The sequence below is a fragment of the Mus caroli genome, unplaced genomic scaffold, assembly GCF_978045245.1.
Source record: "Mus caroli unplaced genomic scaffold, Mus_caroli_1 scaffold_1, whole genome shotgun sequence".
In the NCBI taxonomy this organism is placed as follows: domain Eukaryota; kingdom Metazoa; phylum Chordata; class Mammalia; order Rodentia; family Muridae; genus Mus; species Mus caroli.
In genome coordinates, this window is record NW_028227256.1 from 48,894,757 (window position 1) to 48,915,261 (window position 20,505).

The 20,505-nt window shown below is 40.7% G+C and overlaps 1 protein-coding gene across 3 annotated transcripts in view; it reads left to right on the forward strand.

Moving 5' to 3' along the window:
• Nucleotides 1–18,597, forward strand: part of Stat4 (signal transducer and activator of transcription 4) — a 118,450-nt gene extending 99,853 nt beyond the window's left edge. For all 3 annotated transcript variants that reach the window (XM_021161716.2, XM_021161708.2, XM_021161725.2), the window contains 10 exons: nt 8,032–8,115; nt 9,612–9,710; nt 11,571–11,706; nt 13,132–13,181; nt 13,391–13,485; nt 13,845–13,981; nt 14,213–14,404; nt 16,618–16,684; nt 17,080–17,188; nt 18,325–18,597. In XM_021161716.2, coding sequence (XP_021017375.1) covers nt 8,032–8,115; nt 9,612–9,710; nt 11,571–11,706; nt 13,132–13,181; nt 13,391–13,485; nt 13,845–13,981; nt 14,213–14,404; nt 16,618–16,684; nt 17,080–17,188; nt 18,325–18,351 — 996 coding nt within the window. In that variant the 3' untranslated portion in view covers nt 18,352–18,597. The remainder of the gene's footprint in view (nt 1–8,031; nt 8,116–9,611; nt 9,711–11,570; nt 11,707–13,131; nt 13,182–13,390; nt 13,486–13,844; nt 13,982–14,212; nt 14,405–16,617; nt 16,685–17,079; nt 17,189–18,324) is intronic.
• The last annotated feature ends 1,908 nt before the right edge of the window (nt 18,598–20,505 follow it).

Consider the following 20,505-nt stretch of genomic DNA (forward strand, 5'->3'; position numbering starts at 1 on the left):
CCTCTCTGTCATCTATCTCTATCTCTGCTGGAAGACCCACCTTCTCATTCTGCCTCAGGTCATTGGCCATGGTCTTTTTTATTGATAGGTAAAAACTTCCACACTTTGCACATATGATTCCCTCTACACCCTCCCCACTGCCTTGGACTGGAGATTAAACTGTGTCACTCTGGGTCAGTTTTACTTAATCTTTTTTACAGATGGGAGCATGGATAGGAAAAATTTAAAATATGTTTTGATGTTTAATAACACAAAGCAAGGACGTTCCAGTCAGTAAGATGGCTCCGTGGGTAAAGAAACTTGTCACCAAGCATGAGGAAACCCATGTTCAGCAACTCCCACAAGTTGTCCTCTGACTTCCCTGCTCAAGTAATGGCACACACCCCAAAACTCAATGGATAGAAAAGATAGTCTCTGATGCTTCTTTGTCTAAAATTTTACAGTCCTCAGTCGTAGGAAAGGGTAGGAGCTTTAGATTGTTTTAAATGAACTTTATATTTTTGTTTTGGAATACTTCAGAATTCCTTGAGGGTAGCAACTGCCTCCTTGTCCAACCTTTGTCCCTTCCCAGGAAGAGTCACCATGAGAAAAAAATAAATAAATGAAATTATTCTGTCATCTCTCAAGTGACCAGAATTTGAAGCAAGCACACGATCATGTAAAACAAGCATTCCCAAGCCCAGGCTTGCTGGCATTGTAGTCCCTCCAGATCGCTCTGTGTCAGCAGGCTTGACTGATAAGTGGTTTTAGCTAGAGACTGAAGTGTTGGTGAATCCAGGTGCTGGAAAGGTGTGAAGTACAAAGAAGCTATCAGTGAAGCCTGAGTAACAAGTTTCCCTTCACTAAACAGCCAAACAAATGTTCATTCATGGTTCAGTGTTCTCAAACACAGACGCTCTACTCATGACCCAACCAGCCCCAACAGTTCACAGCAAGCTGATTTTCTTTGAACTGATTAGAGGCCTTGTAAGTTTGCTTTAGGAGAAAAAAAATGGCATAAGTCTCTTCCTATAAGCGCAGCCTTCTGAGAGTGAAGCATCCATCCAGAACCCTTGTTGTACATGCTAAAGAACACTTGCCATTTCCATGAATTTCTTATGAGTCTGTGACTATGGGCCCTGGTACAATTGTACCAGTGGCCCCCTCTTCTCATTATTTCCCAGTAGGCAAGCTAGTTCTTAGCTTTGTTGTTGTTGTTTTCAACGTTCTAGATTAATATTTGCTGAAAGAATTGGTTCCTAAGTGCTGCAGTTTTCCCTGTGCTACATCAGTTATGGTTTGCTAAACAAGTGAAGGACTAGCACCATGGTGCACACCTGCAACCTCAGTAGTCAGAAGAGGGATCGAGGAGAGGGAAGACAGGGGAGTTCAAGGAACTCTTCAGTTCACAGCAAGTGTGAAGCGAGCCTAGGCTATAGGACACCCAGCAATCAAACAACCAAACACAAAGGAACAGACAAGAATTTCTTCTTTCTGGAGGAATTAATTATTGATTCATATTGCCTAGGATATGCTACAGCCAGGAGAAAAAATAACATAAGGCCATCTAGATATACCTTTCATTAGTTTGTATACTTTCTGCTATGCACAGTTCTAGTCATGTTCTTTAGACAATTGTCAAATTTCTTATTATTAAATATGTTTTTTTTAATCTATCATCATCTTGGGTAGTATCTTAGTCAGGGTTACTATTGCTGTGATACAACACCATGACCCAATGCAAACTGAGGAGGAAAGGGTTTATTCTAGTCATGGTTCCATAGAACAATTCATCGTCGAAAGCAGTGAGGGCCAGAGCTCAAGCAGGGCAGGAAGCTGAAGGATGGAGCTGATGCAGATGCCATGGAAAGATGCTGCTTACTGGCTTGCTCCCCATGCCTTGCTCAAACTGCTTTCTTTTTCTTTTCCTTTTTCCTTTTTTTTTTTTTGTCTTTTTTGTTTTCAATTTTTATTAGATATTTTCTTCATTTACATTTCAAATGCTATCCCGAAAGTCCCCTATACCCTCCTCCTGCCCTGCTCCCCTACCCATCCACTCCCACTTCTTGGCCCTGGTGTTCCCCTGTACTGGGGCATATAAAGTTTGCAAAACCAAGGGGCCTCTCTTCCCAATCATGGCCAACTAGGCTATCTTCTGCTACATATACAGGTAGAGACATGAGCTCTGGGGGTACTGGTTAGTTCATATTGTTGTTCTACTTATCGGGTTGCAGACCCCTTCAGCTCCTTGGATACTTTCTCTAGCTCCTCCCTTGGGGGCCCTGTGTTCCATCCAATAGGTGACTGTGAGCATCCACTTCTGTATTTGCCAGGCACTGCATAGCCTCATAAGAGACAGCTATATCAGGGTCCTTTCAGCAAAATCTTGCTGGCATATGCAATAGTGTCTGGGTTTGGTGACTGATTATGGGATGGATCCCCAGGTGGAATAGTCTCTGGATGGTCCATCCTTTTGTCTTAGCTCCAAACTTTGTCTCTGTAACTCCTTCCATGTGTATTTTGTTCACTATTCTAAGGAAGAATGAAGTATCCACACATTGGTCTTCCTTCTTCTTGATTTTCTTGTGCTTTGCAAATTGTATCTTGGGTATTCTAAGTTTCTGGGCTAATATCCACTTATCAGTGAGTGCATATCAAGTGACTTCTTTTGTGATTGGGTTACCTCACTTAGGATGATATCCTCCAGATACATCCATTTGCCTAAGAATTTCATAAATTCATTGTTTTTAATAGCTGAGTAGTACTCCATTGTGTAAATGTACCACATTTTCTGTATCCATTTCTCTGTTAGGGACACCTGGGTTCTTTCCAGCTTCTAGCTATTATAAATAAGGCTGCTATGAAAATAGTGGAGCATGTGTCCTTATTACCAGTTGGAACATCTTCTGGGTATATGCCCAGGAGAGGTATTGCTGGATCTTCCAGTACTTACTGCTTAATCTAATGGAGGCATTTTCTCAATTGAAGTTCCCTCCTGCTCTATGACTTAGCTTGTGTCAAGATAATGTAGTCAGCACACGTCATGAGGACAGCTTTTAGAACAGACATCAGTGGTTCTTCTTATCTGTAAAATGTTCTAAATCTGTGAGGGAAAGACCCCAGGACTGTGATATTGAATGGCATCTGGCTTGGATTGTATGGACAAAGTAATAGAGGCTTTGAATGATGGCCATGAAAGCACTGGAAATTAATGATGTCAGACTTCTTTTAGTCAGTCATGTGTGTTGGATATTGGCCACCTGCCATGTTTTGTTGTAAATGTGCACCATAATAGATCAGGGGATTTTACATAAACAACAGTAATTGGTTAGAATCACCAAGAAGATTTCTTATAATCCAGATTAAAACAAAACAGAACCCCAAAGCATGAAATTTTCCTCAAAGATAATAGACAACCCTGACTGTGACAATTGCTCTCTGGAAGCTTCATTTCTCATACTCTTAAAGTACAATAACACAATTTCCCCTCTCCTTCCTATCCTTCCATGTCCCTAACCCTGCTCCCTCCCACATGTATGTGTTCCAAGACCCTGTGTATCACACCTTTTACAATATCTGAGGAAGACATCTTTAATGGAGTCTTACATTCATACTTAATCATATAATTTAAGCTACAGACTAGAATGAGTAGTTGGCTTTTCTACTCTGTCAAATACAAATCATATCTGTGGTCTGTGCTTCTGACCAACACACAATAAATCAGGGTTCCCACAACCCACTTCTTGGGTTCAGTTAATTTACTGGAGAAGCCCACAGAACTCATTTCTATTTCCCAGTGTATCATAGAGGCTATTATAAAGGAAACAGTGATATGTAAGCCATGTAGAAGACATGTGGCAAGGACAGTGTCACGCCACTTTCCAGGAACCTCCATACCACTCAGACAGAACTGTCTCGTCTTGTCCTTTGGAGGTTTTGTGGAAGAATTAAGAGGGCATGGTTGATTGCATCATAGGCCACTGCAGATAATGAAGTCTCCTCCTCGAGAGTTTGAGGCTGGTGTGAAACTTCCAACTTGTAATCGTATGGTTAGTGACCCTGCCATCCAGCCCTCATCCAGCAAGTATATCCAGAAGACACAAGAGTCACTTCATCTGAAACAAACAAACAAACAAATGCTTTTGCCAAGAAATCACAAAGTTTGTGTGTGTGTCCGGAAGCAAAGTCAAAGAACAAATATTTGAATAAGGGAACCTTGAGGCTAACATGGTGGCCCACACCTTTAACCCAACACTTAGGGAACAGAGGCATGCAGATCTCTAAGAGTGAGAAGCCAACTTTGTCTGCATAGAGATTTCCAGATCAGCCTCAGCTGTATAAGACCCTATCTCAAAACAACAATAAAGGGTTCTTCTATCACCCTGTTTATATAAGCCATAGAAATCCTGTCCCAAGAACTAGAGACAGAGACTAATGTGCATATCTAATTATATCACAGGGTTATAGGATCTTGTATTCAGGAAGGCCTTTTCCAGCTATAGCCTTCTCTACAATAGATCTATAGAGACAAGGTCCACTCTAGGCACAAGGAAGGACCTACGAGTCATGATTGTCATTTGAGGCCCTTCACAGAAGTGCAAGAGAAGGCCATGGCCAATGAGCCAGAAGGTCCATGCCTTAGCCACACCACCATGTTCAGGTTGAACTCTGAGGTGCCAAGCTTGTCATCTAAGTTAGTTAAAGGCTATATGTTAAAGCCCTGGGGGAGGGGGCAGCGGCATTGTAACAGTTAACTTGATTTCTGGCTATTAAAGCATTGGGTTTTCATTTGCTTGCCTGCTAGAAGCCTCTCAAAATTTGCACATGCTTATCTACCAATGAACTGGATAAAACAAAGTAAAACAAAACAAACAAAAAAAACCCACTCCTTGATAAACATAAAATGAGAATTTAGGTTCCTCAGTCATCGTAGTAATCTTCACACGGTGGAAGCACTTTTCCTTGGAGCTAGTGAGGTTTTCTTAGTTGAAAATAGTTTTGTGTCCTAATAGACTCCAGTTACTTTGTCTTTCAACCAACCAAAAGGAAAACAGACTTCAAGGCTGTGCAGGGAAGGGAAATTGTCTACTTGGTATGTCTGTGTACTAAGAATGATTTTAGTGGTTGTCTAAGAGATTTGCAAGCAGCATTATATTATATATTGCTTTCTGCTAATCTGATGCAAAGTGACTCCAGTCTGCTCCTTTCACTACTTTCGGGCAATCAAACATACGATCTTGATCTTCTAGCCCAAGAGGAAAAGGCTTTTTCAATCTGTACTTTCCTTCTGAGTCCTAAGCCTAACACCCTCTGCATTATCAAACTTCTCATGCAATACTTATTCATATCATATTTGACTAATTTTTATTATTTCAAAGTGAACACAGTGAGTTCAGAATTTTTACTGATATTCGGTGTTATTCCCCGTTTCCCCCAGGGTGATTCTGTTCTCTCAGAACTCACCCGATGGTTCTAATTTAGACAAAGTCCATTTCTGTTCACTTGTTCCTAGGCTTATTTTATAAATGGTTTAAGTTTTCTATCATGAAAATGTCCCACGTCCTTTTTTTGGAGACTAAACGAAATGTTAATGGACCACATCAAGAATAATTGCTTTCCAAATCCTACCTGTAGTTCTTGTTAGAATGCAAAATCTGATTCTGTCAGGCTGGGCTCCCCCTCCTGTTTTTCCACTAAGCTTCCAGACAGTGACAGTTCTGCTGGTTGTAGGCATTAGCAAGTTACTGTAGGATGTCATCAGAGGAAAATGGCAATCTCTCTTCCAGTCATTCCCACCTAAACCTCTCCCTTGAACTCCCTTTTTGAGAGGTAAATGTAATTCTCGGATCTCTTGAGTTTTTAATTTTGCATATTAAATTCTTAAATTCTTTCCTGAACATAAGATTGTTATGGCTTTTTTTTTGTGGGATGAATTGATACATATAAATTTCCCTCTACTTTCATAAATTATACAAAGTAATTATAATTATATACAATTTAACATCTGAGTCAAGCAGCATGCTATGATTAGATCCCCACTCTTGCGTTGCTTTTAGTTTTCTCCGGATATAGTGGTTCCTTGAGTTTTTATCTAATTAACTTAAGAGCCTGTCGCTCCTGTATCCCCAAACTTCTCATCAGAAAGAGAAGCTTCGTTATTCGTGGCTAAGCTTGTCAATCTGGCCACTTCTTTATCTTTTGTTTTTCATGGCTATAGCCCCCGTTCCCATAGCTAGTGGAGTTTACTATTATTTAAGAATACAGCATTGACCTGATTTGGGCTATAATTTCTCCCTTCAATCTTCCCTGTTTACCTTCTAATTCTGTTGTATAATTATTACCTGGTCTGTTTTTATTTTGTTGTTTGGTTTTCTTTTCTATGTTATCTCTCCCCAATTCTTCTGGTTAGGTCTGTGTCCTCCTCTTTCTTAGCTTACTTTTATTTTATTTATTTATTTATTTATTTATTTATTTATTTATTTATTTATTGAGGGAAACTCTTCCAACAGCTTTCAGAGAGGAGATTTTCAGGAGCTAGCTTCCTGAGGCTTTGCATGTCTGAAACCCTTTTCATGGTCCCTCTTGACTGGTAGTTTGGATGGGTATAGAGTTCTGAGTTAGAAATAATTGTCTTCAGATGTTAAAAAATAAACACTCATTGTTCTCCAGTTATTTTATAATCTGATTCTCAGTCACTTACAAATGGTTCTTCATTTCTGTACTTCTGAAACCTCAGACTTCCTATCTAATCTGAGTTTCTAGAAGTTTACAGCAATGAGGGCTGTGGCTTTTCATTTACTCATTGTGATTGGTATCTCTTCAACTCTTGTACAGTTGATTGGTACAACTTAGTAGCAAAAACCACTCATTACAATTGGTTGATTTGACATTTATGTTGAACAAACTGAGCTTGGTATACATTTATTTTTCTAAAAAATATTTTATTTTTGTATTTTCTTCAGAGTTTTTTTAAATTTCATACCTGTATTTCCTGTGAGATACTTTGTCAAATGTCTACTAATCATTAGCTTGACATTTCACAACTAAGGCCATAGAAGCCCTTTAGAGGTCGATCCTCTATGTGTGCTGAGACTGTAGAATCAAGGATGAGTTACTAGGAATTGGCTGCTTCTTAGGAAGCAGCTCCAAAAAGGTGAGTCTGGTGAGTTCACCCTGCTCTGCTCCTCATCCAAGATATATTTCCTGAAGGTTTAAAACCTGACAATGAGTAGACCAGATGGCAAATGCAGACAGGGCCTGGACATCACCACAGACTTTCACAGAACCATCCTCCCTTCAGCCTGGCACTGCACCCCTGGCCACAAGTTGTTGTCTCTTTAGAATGCAAAGTTTTCCTAATGCCACTGACTTATCTGCTCTGAAGAGAAAACCACATGTTGTCTGGCCAGGTCAGGAGTCCTAGAGAAGTCATTGCATGGGCTGAAGCTCTTAGACGACCTGTTTGGGCCTCTTTTCTCTTTCTTCTCTTTCTTTCTTTCTTTCTTTCTTTCTTTCTTTCTTTCTTTCTTTCTTTCTTTCTTTCTTTCTTTCTTTCTTTCTTTCTTTCTTTTTCAGCCTTAGAGCAGACAAGAGCCTCTCCTCTTCCAAATTTTCTATACTTTCCTACCTCATACTGGGGATCTAGATGAAAATTTTGTTTTACTAAAACCTTATTAAAGTTTTTTGAGCAAACAGAAGTAAATGTATGTATCTCACCTATGTTTAGCCAGAGGAGTCTTGATTTCTTTTCTGAACAATTCGATTATAAGATTATTAGTTCTTTCTATATATTCATAAATGTGTGGTTTATTTTATGTTATTTGGCAAATCCAAAGAACTAATTTTAGAAAATTAGAAGAAAGAATAACTTTGCATTTCAAATACTGGAAGTATGCCAGAATTTTAAAAGCAAGAACTCATGTTTTGGAAACTGAAAGTCATTCTTTACCTTATTTTTAAATACTGTGAAACTTTGGGGTCATCCACTTTGTTAACTTCCAGGTCTCAGAAAAGCTGCCTTTGTAAGAAACTGATCCACCTGTCTCCCCACAGGGCTGCCACATGGTGACGGAGGAGTTGCATTCCATAACCTTTGAGACCCAGATCTGCCTCTATGGCCTCACCATTAACCTAGAGGTGGGTTTCTCTAGAAATATCTACTTGCTAGTAATATTTACAGCAACATGTCAGCATTGCTAGCAAAAGCCCAGTCCTTCTGGATTTCTGTCTATTCTTCATATATTATTTAGAAAAACAGCACATCAAATGTGTAGTAAGTAGTTAGATACAATTCTGGTTAAATAGAAGAATGATAAGGACTCCATGACTCTTGTGAATTCAGCATATGTTGTTTGGTTGTCTACATTTTTATTTTCTGAATCAGGAATATTCAACAAAGCATAAAGAGAAACAACTATCCTTGAACTGTATCATGTGGTTATATATTTTCTAAAATTTAAGTCATATCTAAAAATCTCCTGGAGGGTTTCTCTGATGAGATGAACAAAGGATCGTGGTGAGAGTGTTGGCAGTGCATTGTTTTGACCATCTTCCAATAACACCACTGAACTCTAAGAATAAACAAGCTGTGGGGTTAAACTGAACGCATTGGTTACAAATGCGGGGAATTCCTTGTGCATGGTCATCTGTTCACAGTTCCTAGCTCATGCGAAAGGCCCAGTAAATGCTGCAGGAACAAATCAGTGCATCCATTAACAAGCTCCACTCCAGGCAACCTGAGTAAGATTCTACTCGAGAGTGTATTGTGTTAGACTCCGCCTTTCCCTTTTTATACAGCATTCAAAAGTACGTAAAAACCTCCACTTCTTTCCCCCAAGCCTCTTCTTCCATAAGCTGCACAGTCCTTCAGTTCCTGGGTCTGTCCTTGGGGATCTTATGCCTCCAGGAGAGTCTGTGAAAGGCTGTTTACTTCATAAGATAGAAAACTGCAACACTGACAGTACTGAACTGTTCTGCAGAAAGAGACCAGAGAACTCCAACTCCAACAGCTCACCTCTCCAGCTTTTACAGTAAAACCCTACTTCCAGTGTGGACTTTAATCAGGCACTAGGTCATAATTTGATTAGAGTGGTTCATTTCCAAAGCAAATTTAGATCAAGATTTATTTATCTTATGTATATGAGTACACTGTTGCTGTGTTCAAACACACTAAAAGAGGGCATCAGATCCCATTACAGATGGTTGTGAACCACCATATGGTAGCTGGGAATTGAACTCAAAACCTCTGGAAGAACAGTAAGTGGCCTTAACCACTGAGCCACCTCTCCAGATTCTAGATTAAGTTCTTTAGCATAACTTATAAGTCGATAAGTGGCAAAAGCCACTTTGGTTGTATTTGAGGCAATGTGTGGCATAAGGAGAAATATGTTTTTCAATGTTGAGGAAGATATGGAGGAAACTGCCTGATTGCTAGCATCAGGTGCCCTGAAAGGGTTCTTGTTCCTTTTCTTACTGTAGTCAGCCTGTACGTGTGCACAGAAAGGTCTTTGAATGGGACCTGGGTAGCAGAATTGGAAAGGGTGGTTGGCTGGTGACCTTTAGATGAAAAGGTGAAGAGAAGCTTCGGTGCACGTTTGGACTACCTGTGATAACTTTTTTTTTTTTTAAACTAGACCAGCTCATTACCTGTCGTGATGATTTCTAATGTCAGTCAACTACCTAATGCATGGGCATCCATCATTTGGTACAATGTGTCAACTAATGACTCCCAGGTAAAGTTCCTGTTCCTATCTCTGCATATCTCATGACACTTAACTTTGTCTTTCAACAAGCAATGGGCGTGTCATAGGCGATGAGGGCATGTCTAGTTGTGTGAGTCCTGTTAGGTTAGGTGTAACGGGATGTTTGAGCTCAGCATGATGGCACGCCTCTAGAATCCACACACTTGCAAGTCTAAGGTAGGAAGCTTGTAATTTGAAGCAAGTCTGAGTCAAGCCTGGGCTACCTAGCAAGAGCCTGTCTCAAAATTAATAGCAGCAATGATGGCGAGGAGGCAATCTGAGTTCTAGCCAAGGACAGTGACCAGCCCAAGACTGCCTCACCATGAGTTCTAAGGCGGTCCTCTGCTGTGCTGACTAGACTGCGGGAAAACACCTTGCTTCATAACTTTCTAAGTGTAACTTTCTACCTGGCTACCTTCACTTCTTCTGGGCACACTTTTCCTCAGTCTTTTCTACAGAAGCACAGCATTTGCTCCCAAATAAGTAACCAGGATGTCCATTAATCTTTGTGCCTGAGTTCTGACAGCACAAATTTTGCCTTCAAATTGATAGACTGGAGCCTGTCTAGGTTTAGGCTGGGCATTAGTGCCATCTGGTGGTTACTTGAGGCACTTTATCAAAAGTGGTCTTCAATTATACCAATAGATGTTTTCGTATGAAAACCCGGGAAGGACTCGGATTTAAAAAAAAAAAAAAAAAAGTCTCCGCTCCCTCTTGCTCTGTTCTTAAGACAGAGAAAACAAAACTGAGAAACTGTGTGTTATTGTGCCAAGTACTCAGTTCCAGAAGAAACAGCTCAAATGTGAATAACTTTTCTTCTTTGCTCAAATCAGTTTCTGCCAGAATTCTTTCCACTAGGTGACTGCATAAGAAGGAGTGATCCCTAAATAGGTCAACCTTCAGTGCCTTTCCCCTTTAATGCAATATTCCTTAAAAGGAAATCACACAATGGCACAGCCCTGTTCATCCCTATCCCCAGATGTCCTGGCATCAAAGACACATCAACTGCAACCAGGGGGGCTGCCTAGTCATGAGAGTCCCCTCATGCTGGAGAATCCACTAGATAATTCACTTTAAGGCCAGAGGTGGTTCCTGGCATTAAATGCCACTTCTCTTTAAGAGCTACATGTCTGCACATTCAACTTTAGGGTGTGGCAGGAAAGACTTTAGTAGGGTCTTCTGTCCTAACACAGCACCACACTGGTATCTCTCAGCAACATTCTGCTAGGAACCCGCTAAGGCCACCACATGCCACCATGCCCACCCTCCCAGAGCAACTGGGTCCCCTCATGAAGATCTAGAGACTGGACTCGTAGTCTCCTTACAAAACCAAGCTAAACAAGTAACTTTGACTTATTAACGCTACCTTCCCTCAAACTCTGAGCTCTTACACCTTAACTAGACCTGTCCTCACTAGCCATTTCCCAGCTACCTTTCTCAAGGAGACAATTGTGTCCCTAGAAATTCTTTTACTTCTCTTCTTCCTGTCTTGTGATCCTGGTTGAATGCAGAGCCCTCTTTCGTGGTGAGCCAATTACAATTTACAATTAATATCATTTCAAGGGAGGTTATGTGACCAGCCATTGTTAGGCAGTGTTAACTACTTGCATGAGATGATTGTTGCTTGGTAGTTTAGAGAAAGTTAGGAAATGTCAAGTGATTCTCTCAGGAAAGATAGATCCCCAAGTTGTATTACATTCAAGGAGCAAAAGTGCTCTAATGGGGTGATGAATCTTATGAACAATTTATTCTTAACATCACTTGACCCAGAATCTAAATCAGGAATGTGATATAGCGAATGTAGTGTTCCCTGTTAGATTATGATATATAATCACCATACCTCTATTTCAGAACTTGGTTTTCTTTAATAACCCTCCATCTGTCACTTTGGGCCAACTCCTGGAAGTGATGAGCTGGCAATTTTCATCCTATGTCGGTCGTGGCCTTAATTCAGAGCAGCTCAACATGCTAGCAGAGAAGCTCACAGGTGAGAGCCGGGAGACGGGGTTTCCTCTGGTTTTGGCAGTTGAGAGTTTTATAGCAGTTATGTTACTACTATTAATAATTATGATGGTGTCACACTTTATGGAATGCCTATGTTGTATTGCCAGGCACAGGGCTAAGTGTTATTTTACTTTCATTTTTCACAATGTTCTTGGGGCCAACACTATTCTATTGATTTGAGGACATCAGAGGTGAATGGCTCCACCGCACAGCTAGGAGGCAGCAGAGCCACGTTATGGGCCAGACTGGTGCTTCCCTGAGGCCCCTCTGTTTACACTCTGGTTTCTAGGTGTTCTTAAGCCACTTCCTCTGAATGTGCTGTGAAGCCTTTATGGCGATGTTAACCAACTAGAACATGATGGGCTAAGCACAGGAAATGTGCTAGAAGTTTAAAAACACGAGCAATGACTTGATTCTGCACATTATGGCAGCTTCGGTTTCTTGGTTTTGCAGACATCATCTGTGCTTCATAAGCTTTGCCTATATTTCTTAGCCGTAGCTGGGTTTTGACAAGCTAGTACACCTAACTCCGGAGAGATCTCATGCTGAATCTGTATGCATTTGCAGTTATGGTACCCAAGCTTGTTCTGCACAAAATCTGTGGCTGCAGCCTGGTTTATGTGATGTTGGCTAGCTTCACCTGTTTCTGTGCACCTATCGGCTCAACAGTGGGTGGTCAAATACAACTGTCCTTTCCAACAATTTAAAATTCTACTTAATATAGGGTTTTTTTTGTCTTGAGTTCATAAATACAGTAGCAAACATTTGTAAAATGTTAATGAGCAACTAACGCAAAAATTACGTTACCATGTTACTAGCAATAGTATAGATTAGCATAGTATCCTTAGGATCTTTAGCAAACTATCCACAGGAATATAGTTCCCTTAAGACTTCAATAGTATTAATCTCTTCAGTGTTCTAGATCAAAATAGTTGGTGGCTGCATATTGCCTACATGATTTCTAGTCCATTTTTCCACTTAAATCTAGCTATACCTAATTACATGATTTTGTTGTGTGATGTCTGGTCGCCGTCCTTGGGCCGTTCTTACCATCTCCAGCAGCATGTTATCCCACAATGCCTTGGCCTCACTCTGCTTCCTCCCTGGAGGAGCTTCTGTTCTCCCTGTGCCCGATAGCACAGTGCCGACCATCCACGGGGCTCCCTAAGCTCATTGTTGGCTCCTCCATCAGAAAAGTTTCCTGTTAGATACTGAACTTCTTAAGCACAGCATGGCACATTAGACCTTAGGAAGCACTCACACACTGTGCCTCCATTGGAAGGCCAAAGAAATGCTTGCAAGAGAAGAGGAGGGAGAGATTAAATCAAGCACAGAATGAACGGTTTCACTGTTGCGTTAAAATTCTTGTTTCATTTAGTTTTGTTTTTTTTTTTTCTTTTCATTTTAGTTCAGTCTAACTACAATGATGGTCACCTCACCTGGGCCAAGTTCTGCAAGGTACAAACAGGGCAATGGGGGTGTCGTTTAGGATGTTAGAAAGCTGATTTCTAAAGAACCAGTGGTTTGGAAGGTTTCCTGGATGAGGATAACTTAAAAAAAAAGTCCTGCCCTGTTCAAAGGGAACATTTGTAAAAGTTGGAGTGGGTTCTGTTAGGGATGCTGCCTAGTCACGGTCCTTGTCCATGTGTGCTCCTTCTTCCTCATAGGAACATTTGCCTGGCAAAACATTTACCTTCTGGACTTGGCTTGAAGCAATATTGGACCTAATTAAAAAACATATACTTCCCCTCTGGATTGATGGGTGAGTTTGTGGACTCTGTTTTTCATATGAGTACTTTTTCTGTTTTAATTATCTTTTTCCTCTTTTTTTCTTTTAAGCATGTTAATGGGAAAGATACATTCACTGTTTCTTCAGAGAATATTCTATAATGATAATATATATTATCATTATATATGTATATATGTATATATAATAAATGTATTATATAATATATATAATTATATATTATATAATATAATATATGTATTATATAATATATTATATATATATATGAGATTCCAGGTACAGTTGCTTGTTAGGTCTATTCCTTATGAATGAAGTAAATGTGGGTGCGATAATGATGAATTGAGACTGTGTCTTGCCCCTTGCTCTAATTTTAGGTACATCATGGGATTTGTTAGCAAAGAGAAGGAACGGCTTCTGCTCAAAGATAAAATGCCTGGGACATTTTTGTTAAGATTCAGTGAGAGCCATCTTGGAGGGATAACCTTCACCTGGGTGGACCAATCTGAAAATGGTGCGTAATCAAACTCACTCAATGGTTTGAATATGAATTGGTGCAGATGGCCCATAACCAGGTACCATGAATTCTGAAAGCCCATGTTTGCCACCCTCTATCTCACACATGGTCTGTACTGAACAGACTCCAGAAGGTCAGACTTTTTAGCCATGGGGATAACTTGGGTGGGAAGAATGACTGCATAGAACATTCGCAGGAGCCTAAATATTCTAGTTTCTGTGCTTTCAGGAGAAGTGAGATTCCACTCTGTAGAACCCTACAACAAAGGGAGACTGTCGGCTCTGCCGTTCGCTGACATCCTGCGAGACTACAAGGTTATCATGGCTGAAAACATTCCTGAAAACCCTCTGAAGTACCTCTACCCTGACATTCCCAAAGACAAAGCCTTTGGCAAACACTACAGCTCCCAGCCATGCGAAGGTAATATTTGCGTTTTCTTTCCTCTTGAGATTTTTGGGAAATGATATCAGGTCAGAGGAAAGTGAATGAATTTCCTCTCTGATTACTGTGACCTTTGTAATATCCCAGAATCATATGGAGGTTTACAGCCTTAGCAAGGCAAGTGCTATGCCAGTGCTTAGCAGAGTAACATTCGCAGGGCAACTAGACTTCACCATAGCCAGATCAGTCCTTTGTGATGCCTAGAGCCCATAGTCCTTAAAATAGGAGTGATGGTCAGTCATTTCATTTCTATGGCCAAGGGAAAGGAAGGAAGAACTGATGAGTGTAAACTTTCACAGCAGTATAGACCTGTATTTTACAAAGTAATTTGAGAGTTGAGAGCTGTTAAATCTCTCCCTCTCCCTCTCCCTTTCCCTCTCCCTTTCCCTTTCCCTCTCCCTCTCCCTCTCTCTCTCTGTGTGTGTGTGTGTGTGTGTGTGTGTGAGAGAGAGAGAGAGAGAGAGAGAGAGAGAGAGAGAGAGGAGAGAGAGAGAGGAGAGAGGAGAGAGAGGGGAGAGAGCCTGGGTATGGAACTCAGACTTTGATGAAAATGCTAGGCAAGTACTGTAACACTTAGTCATATGTCCCATCCAGCCTTACTGGAATCTTAGCCCAGGAGTATGTGTTCTCTGCCAGAGAACAGAGCCTCGTTCTCCTTGACATGCTTTGCTACATTTCCCCTAAGGGCCAGGAAAAGTAATGCACAAATAGGCATTCAGTAAATGTGGAACACAAGAAAGAAAATTTGTAAAATTAGTGTCTGAGGAAGGGGTCTCACCAGTCTCTCATGAAAGCACAGTTGGCCTCTGTAGCCACAGTTTTTGTATCTTATTCAGACAAAGATCAAAAATAGTTTTTAAGCCAGGCAGTGGTAGCACATGCCTTTAATTCCAGCACTTGGGAGGCAGAGGCAGGTGGATTTCTGAGTTCGAGGCCAGCCTGGTCTACAGAGTGAGTTCCAGGACAGCCAGAGCTATACAGAGAAACCCTGTCTGGAGTTATAAAATTACAACTGCGTTGAACATGTAAATCTTTTCTTTCTTCTATAAATAATGCAGTGTAACAACTACTTAAACAATATTTACATTGAAGCAAGTATTGTAGAAACCTGGAAATGATTTAAGGGATATAAAAAAGTGTGCTTAGATTCAAAGCAAATGCTGTACTATTGTACACGAAGGGTTTGAGCACCGTGGCCTCACTATCTGCCAGGGTTCCTAGAACCCAGTCCCCAGTGGCTACCAGAGGAGTGCACAGTCTCTAAGGATCTTCACCTGTAGTGAGTAATCTCTTGGTCCTATCTTGTGGGATATCCTACAGTTAACACAAACAGTGTAACTTGTTGCCACCTAACTTCAAAACAAATAACACACAATAGAAAACAAATCCAAAGTCCTGGCTTCTCAATGGACTCTGTGTCGAATCAAACAAAACACTAAGGTTGAAACTGTCTGAGCACTAGATCAGCATGGCGTACCTGGGAAGGCCAACGTTCACTCATGCTACTTCTAGGAAGACTTCAAAACCTCCTGCAGTAATAAGGTTATGGCTGGTGTTTTATGTGTGCCAGTCAAAGAGCAAAAAGCTTTGCTGGATTTACAGTCTGGAAGATTTCAGTCTATGGAGGTTGCCCCCATCACTGTTAGACCTTCAATAAGACATCATCATGGGATCATGTTATCCAGAAGAAGAGAAAAAAAAAAAAAGCCTGTTGTCTCAATCTTCCTAATCAAGCACACACCTGATGACTTTCCTTCCTCCAGGCTCCACGTTTGAAAGGTTCTATTACTCCCAGGAGCCCACAGACCAGCAACCAAACCTTTAAGAAAATGACTTTTGAGAGACACTACAGCACTATAAATTCCTCCCAATACACAAATGAATCAGATACTAATGCCAAACTTAAATACAACATAAAGGGCACATGAAGAAGTACAGTCTCAATTATTAGACATGATAGAGTCATTGATACGCAAAGTCAGATCAGCCTGCTAAGAGTTTTGTTGTTTGATTATGGATTTCATGTTTGCCTGTGTGGCCATTTCTTCCATTCAACTAAAAGGTTTTGTGAATTACAAGACAACCTTGTTATTTATTTTCTTCTGAGCATTATGTATTTTCCTAGCTGTTTGATTTCCAATTTTATCAATAATGCTGACATCTCCCCCTATCACTGTGCCTTTCTTTTTCAGTTTCAAGACCAACCGAACGGGGAGACAAGGGTTACGTCCCCTCTGTTTTTATCCCCATTTCAACAATGTGAGTATCTGTAGTCACATGTAAAACATTTGTTATTGAATTGCTTTTTTTCTTTTCAGAAAGCTTTCCTAAACGAGATTTAAGGGCAGATCAGAGTATATATAATGGAGGATAAAGCATTTTTAATGCCCAATAAAGTATTTTATGTCTCATTTCTTTGAACACATAAAGCTGGTCTTCAGGGCACACTATCCAGTCTATTAAGACTGGAATGATAAAGCTGCCCTTTTATATGCCATATAGTCTATAGCAGATTGAATGCTGTGATATGAAGTGATGAATTAGACAGCTCAGTGTCACAAAGAGATGAAGCACTAGACAAGTCCTGGGCACAGCAAGTTAGCATGAGCTATTATGTTATAATCTTTGTACTATTTTCCTGTTATCTCTTTAAGCCGAAGTGATTCCACGGAGCCACAATCTCCTTCAGACCTTCTCCCCATGTCTCCAAGTGCATATGCTGTGCTGAGAGAAAACCTGAGCCCAACAACAATTGAAACTGCAGTATGTCCTCCCCCATCACTGTTGGTCTAGGGTATTTGCAATAAAACAAACGTGACATGTGCATCACAGGGGTAGCAGCACGGTGCAGGCGCAGAGAGAGCATGGTTACCAGCAGGAACTCAAAAGCTGCCTTGCTCAGTGCATGCTGCTGAGTGTGCAGATACTGAGAGCAAACACCTTAGCTTACTAGAACGGCTTTAATGTGTTTACCACAAAACCAGAGGGCCAAAGGCCCCTGTATTTCTCCTTCTGGTGCAGCCATGAACCACACCACTCCTTAGCTCTTTCCACTTTACCAAAGAACACAAATAGCCAGGGGTTACAAGTCTATTTTGGTAATTAACTTAAGAAGTTCACAAGTTTTAACTTTTCTTGATTGTTGCATAGCCAGTTGTTGTGGCCTTTCCATTTAGAACATGAAGAACAATAGCATCACAGTGTTTTTTGCTTTTTTAAGATCTGAGTCACAATCTAATATTTGGGTATATATCATATATACATTATAATACACTAGAGCATATATAACACATATAATACATTGTAACATTATAATATATGTTACTTGGGATGTGTTCTATTTGTTCCCATCCCCCAATGCTGTTAAAGGGTTAAACACCCCCAATTCACGTAAGGTGAACATTCATCAGAATCCCTTGGAGGGGTCCAGATGCCCAGGAGAGTGACATCTGGCCACAGGTCAAATGGTATTCACTTCTTCAAGACTCCAGGGATGGAAAGTCCAAGCCTGCCTTGGATGGCTTAACCCAGTGCTGGCTAACTTTAACTCACCAAGCCATTTATACATAACTGAACTTTTGCTATATTTTGCATCCATTTTCATATTATTTTTAGTCTGATGAATTTTTTTAATTAGTGTGTGTGTGTTTGTGTATTGTGCTTTTTCTTGCTGAGCCACTTTGCCTGCCCTGTGAGTGGACTTCTTAACACAGTTTTTAATCTACTTAAATTATGCCTTTTATTTCAGGCTGATCAGCCCTAATTACTTTAATGAATCCTTAGTTAATTGGTAGAAAGATTACAGATTGTTTAGTAGACAAAAGAGTGTTTACTCTATCAAAACAGCAATTTATTTGCAAGACGGTTTCCTTAACAATCATTTCCGCTTCCATTTTTAGATGAATTCCCCATATTCTGCTGAATGACGGTGTAAATGGACACTTCAAAGAAGGAAGCAGATGAAACTGGAGACTGTTCTTTACCATAGATCACAATTTATTTCTTCGGCTTTGTAAATACCAGTTTCTAGAAAATGGTAGGAAGTTGGAAGCTCTCTTCTCACTTGGTGCCACTCCCAGCAAGGAGCGCTGTGACTAAAATGCTAAAAAACCTGCAAGAAAAGACAGCTTTGAGAAACCAGTGTTGGTAACAATATAACAGAGGACTCCTTTGAAAGCATTTGTTTCTGGTTTTATTTCTTAGGTGTTATTTATGACTTTGGCTCAGAAAGCTATGTTAACATTTCAGGGTGGGTCAACAATGCGTAATCATGCCTGCATTACTCAAAGCCATGGGAAGATTTAGCAGGAAACCCAGATAAAAATCTTCAAAGTAGATGTAAGATAGGGGAATGATAGGTCATGATCAGCGGTGATTCACAGGGCTGTAGGGATGAATCATGAAACCTCCAGATTGTCGGGCAGAACTCATCACGTCCGTTATGCTCATAGCTCCTGGGATGGCTCTCTCAGTAGGAAAAGGATCCAGAGTCATTCCTGTGTGCTGGGCAAATGCACTAACATTGAAAGCCCTTCAAGTGGACCGATGGGTAAACGTCTTAGGAAACGAAGCCCAGGAAGCAAGTAGTACCCTGGACCTTGGATTCCTGACATCACCTGTAGGTTCCACATTTTACATCTCTAGAACATATTGGACTGGATAAATTCAGTAATCCCTTTGTATTCCACTAGTCTCTTATCCTGTAAACTTAATCTGAGACTAGAGAAGGGGTAAACCATTCTAGTCTCTCTCTCTGCTGGAGAGAAGGAAGGTGCTTTACTCACTAGCACTCCAAATATATAAGCTGCAGGTGTACAATGGGCCTCCCTACGGGGTCTATGAGGTCATTGCTCACGCTGCCCATAGCAATCATATAGAATTTCTCAAGGCTTGAAAGAAGACACCTAATGTCTACCTTTGGCCTTAATGTCATATGTATATATGTGCACACATACATACTCATACACACACACACACACACACACACACACACACACACACACACCACAGCTTATAGACCGTTATCCATATCCTTGCTGCTTACCGAGTCCTTTATTCCTTCGCTGCTGTCTTAGGAGGTGTGTGATTGAGGAGGATGGTGTCAACCTGGAACTCAGCTTCCTGAAACTGCCTGAAACTGACCATAGCATTGATGGAAACATTATACATTTGGGAATAATGCTTACTGCTTTGTTATTTCCTACCAAGAAATGCTCCACTGGGCTAAGATGTCAAAAGGGGTTTTAGATGCTTCTCATGCCCTGGAATGTATCAGAAGTACCACACACTCTTAGAAAGTTCTCAAAATAGAGCATGCTGACAAATGCCAAGGCTCCCTGTGTGCTGACAGCTATTAGGTGCTGTGTGTGCTAGACCAGAGAGCTCACGGAAGCTGGTGATTTGCTTGCTTTCACAGAGGCAGGAGTTACCATATGAGTTCAGTGTTTGTTTTAATTTAATCTAGCAAAATCAAAGTGAGCTATTTTTTAGGCTTAATTTTTATTATTTTCAATCATGTGTAGGGTGAGAATGTGCACATAAGGGCATGTACCCTCAGATGCCAGGGGCATTGGCAGTTGTAAGCCACCTGATGTGGGTTCTAGGAACCAAACTATAGTCTTCTGCGAGCACAGTATCTACCCTTAACCACTAGTCCACAAAACCAGCACTCTAGAGTTGCAAGATACTTCTCAAGTGAATCTTGTACTCCAGAGATTGTTTTTTTTCAGGTGACAGGATTTGGCCAGAGGTGACCTGCAGATACTGTTAAGTTCAATGTAAAAACTGGCCACATGAGCTGCAAGCACAATGGAATGGAATAGGTCATATTTCCACCAAACTCTTCCACCACATTTTTTTCTCCTTTTAATTGCGATTTAGTTTAGACTGCTCTAAAAGTACTGTGCACTATAAGGCTCCTGCAACAGGAACTTTTCCTTCACGGTTCCAAAAGTTGAAGTACAAGATCAGGTGGCAGCAGGGGCAGGTTCTCCCTCTCCCAGGTTGTAGAGAGGCAACGCTTCATCTTCTTGTGTCATCATACAACAGAGAGGGAACTGGAAACTCATCGAGGGTGGAAA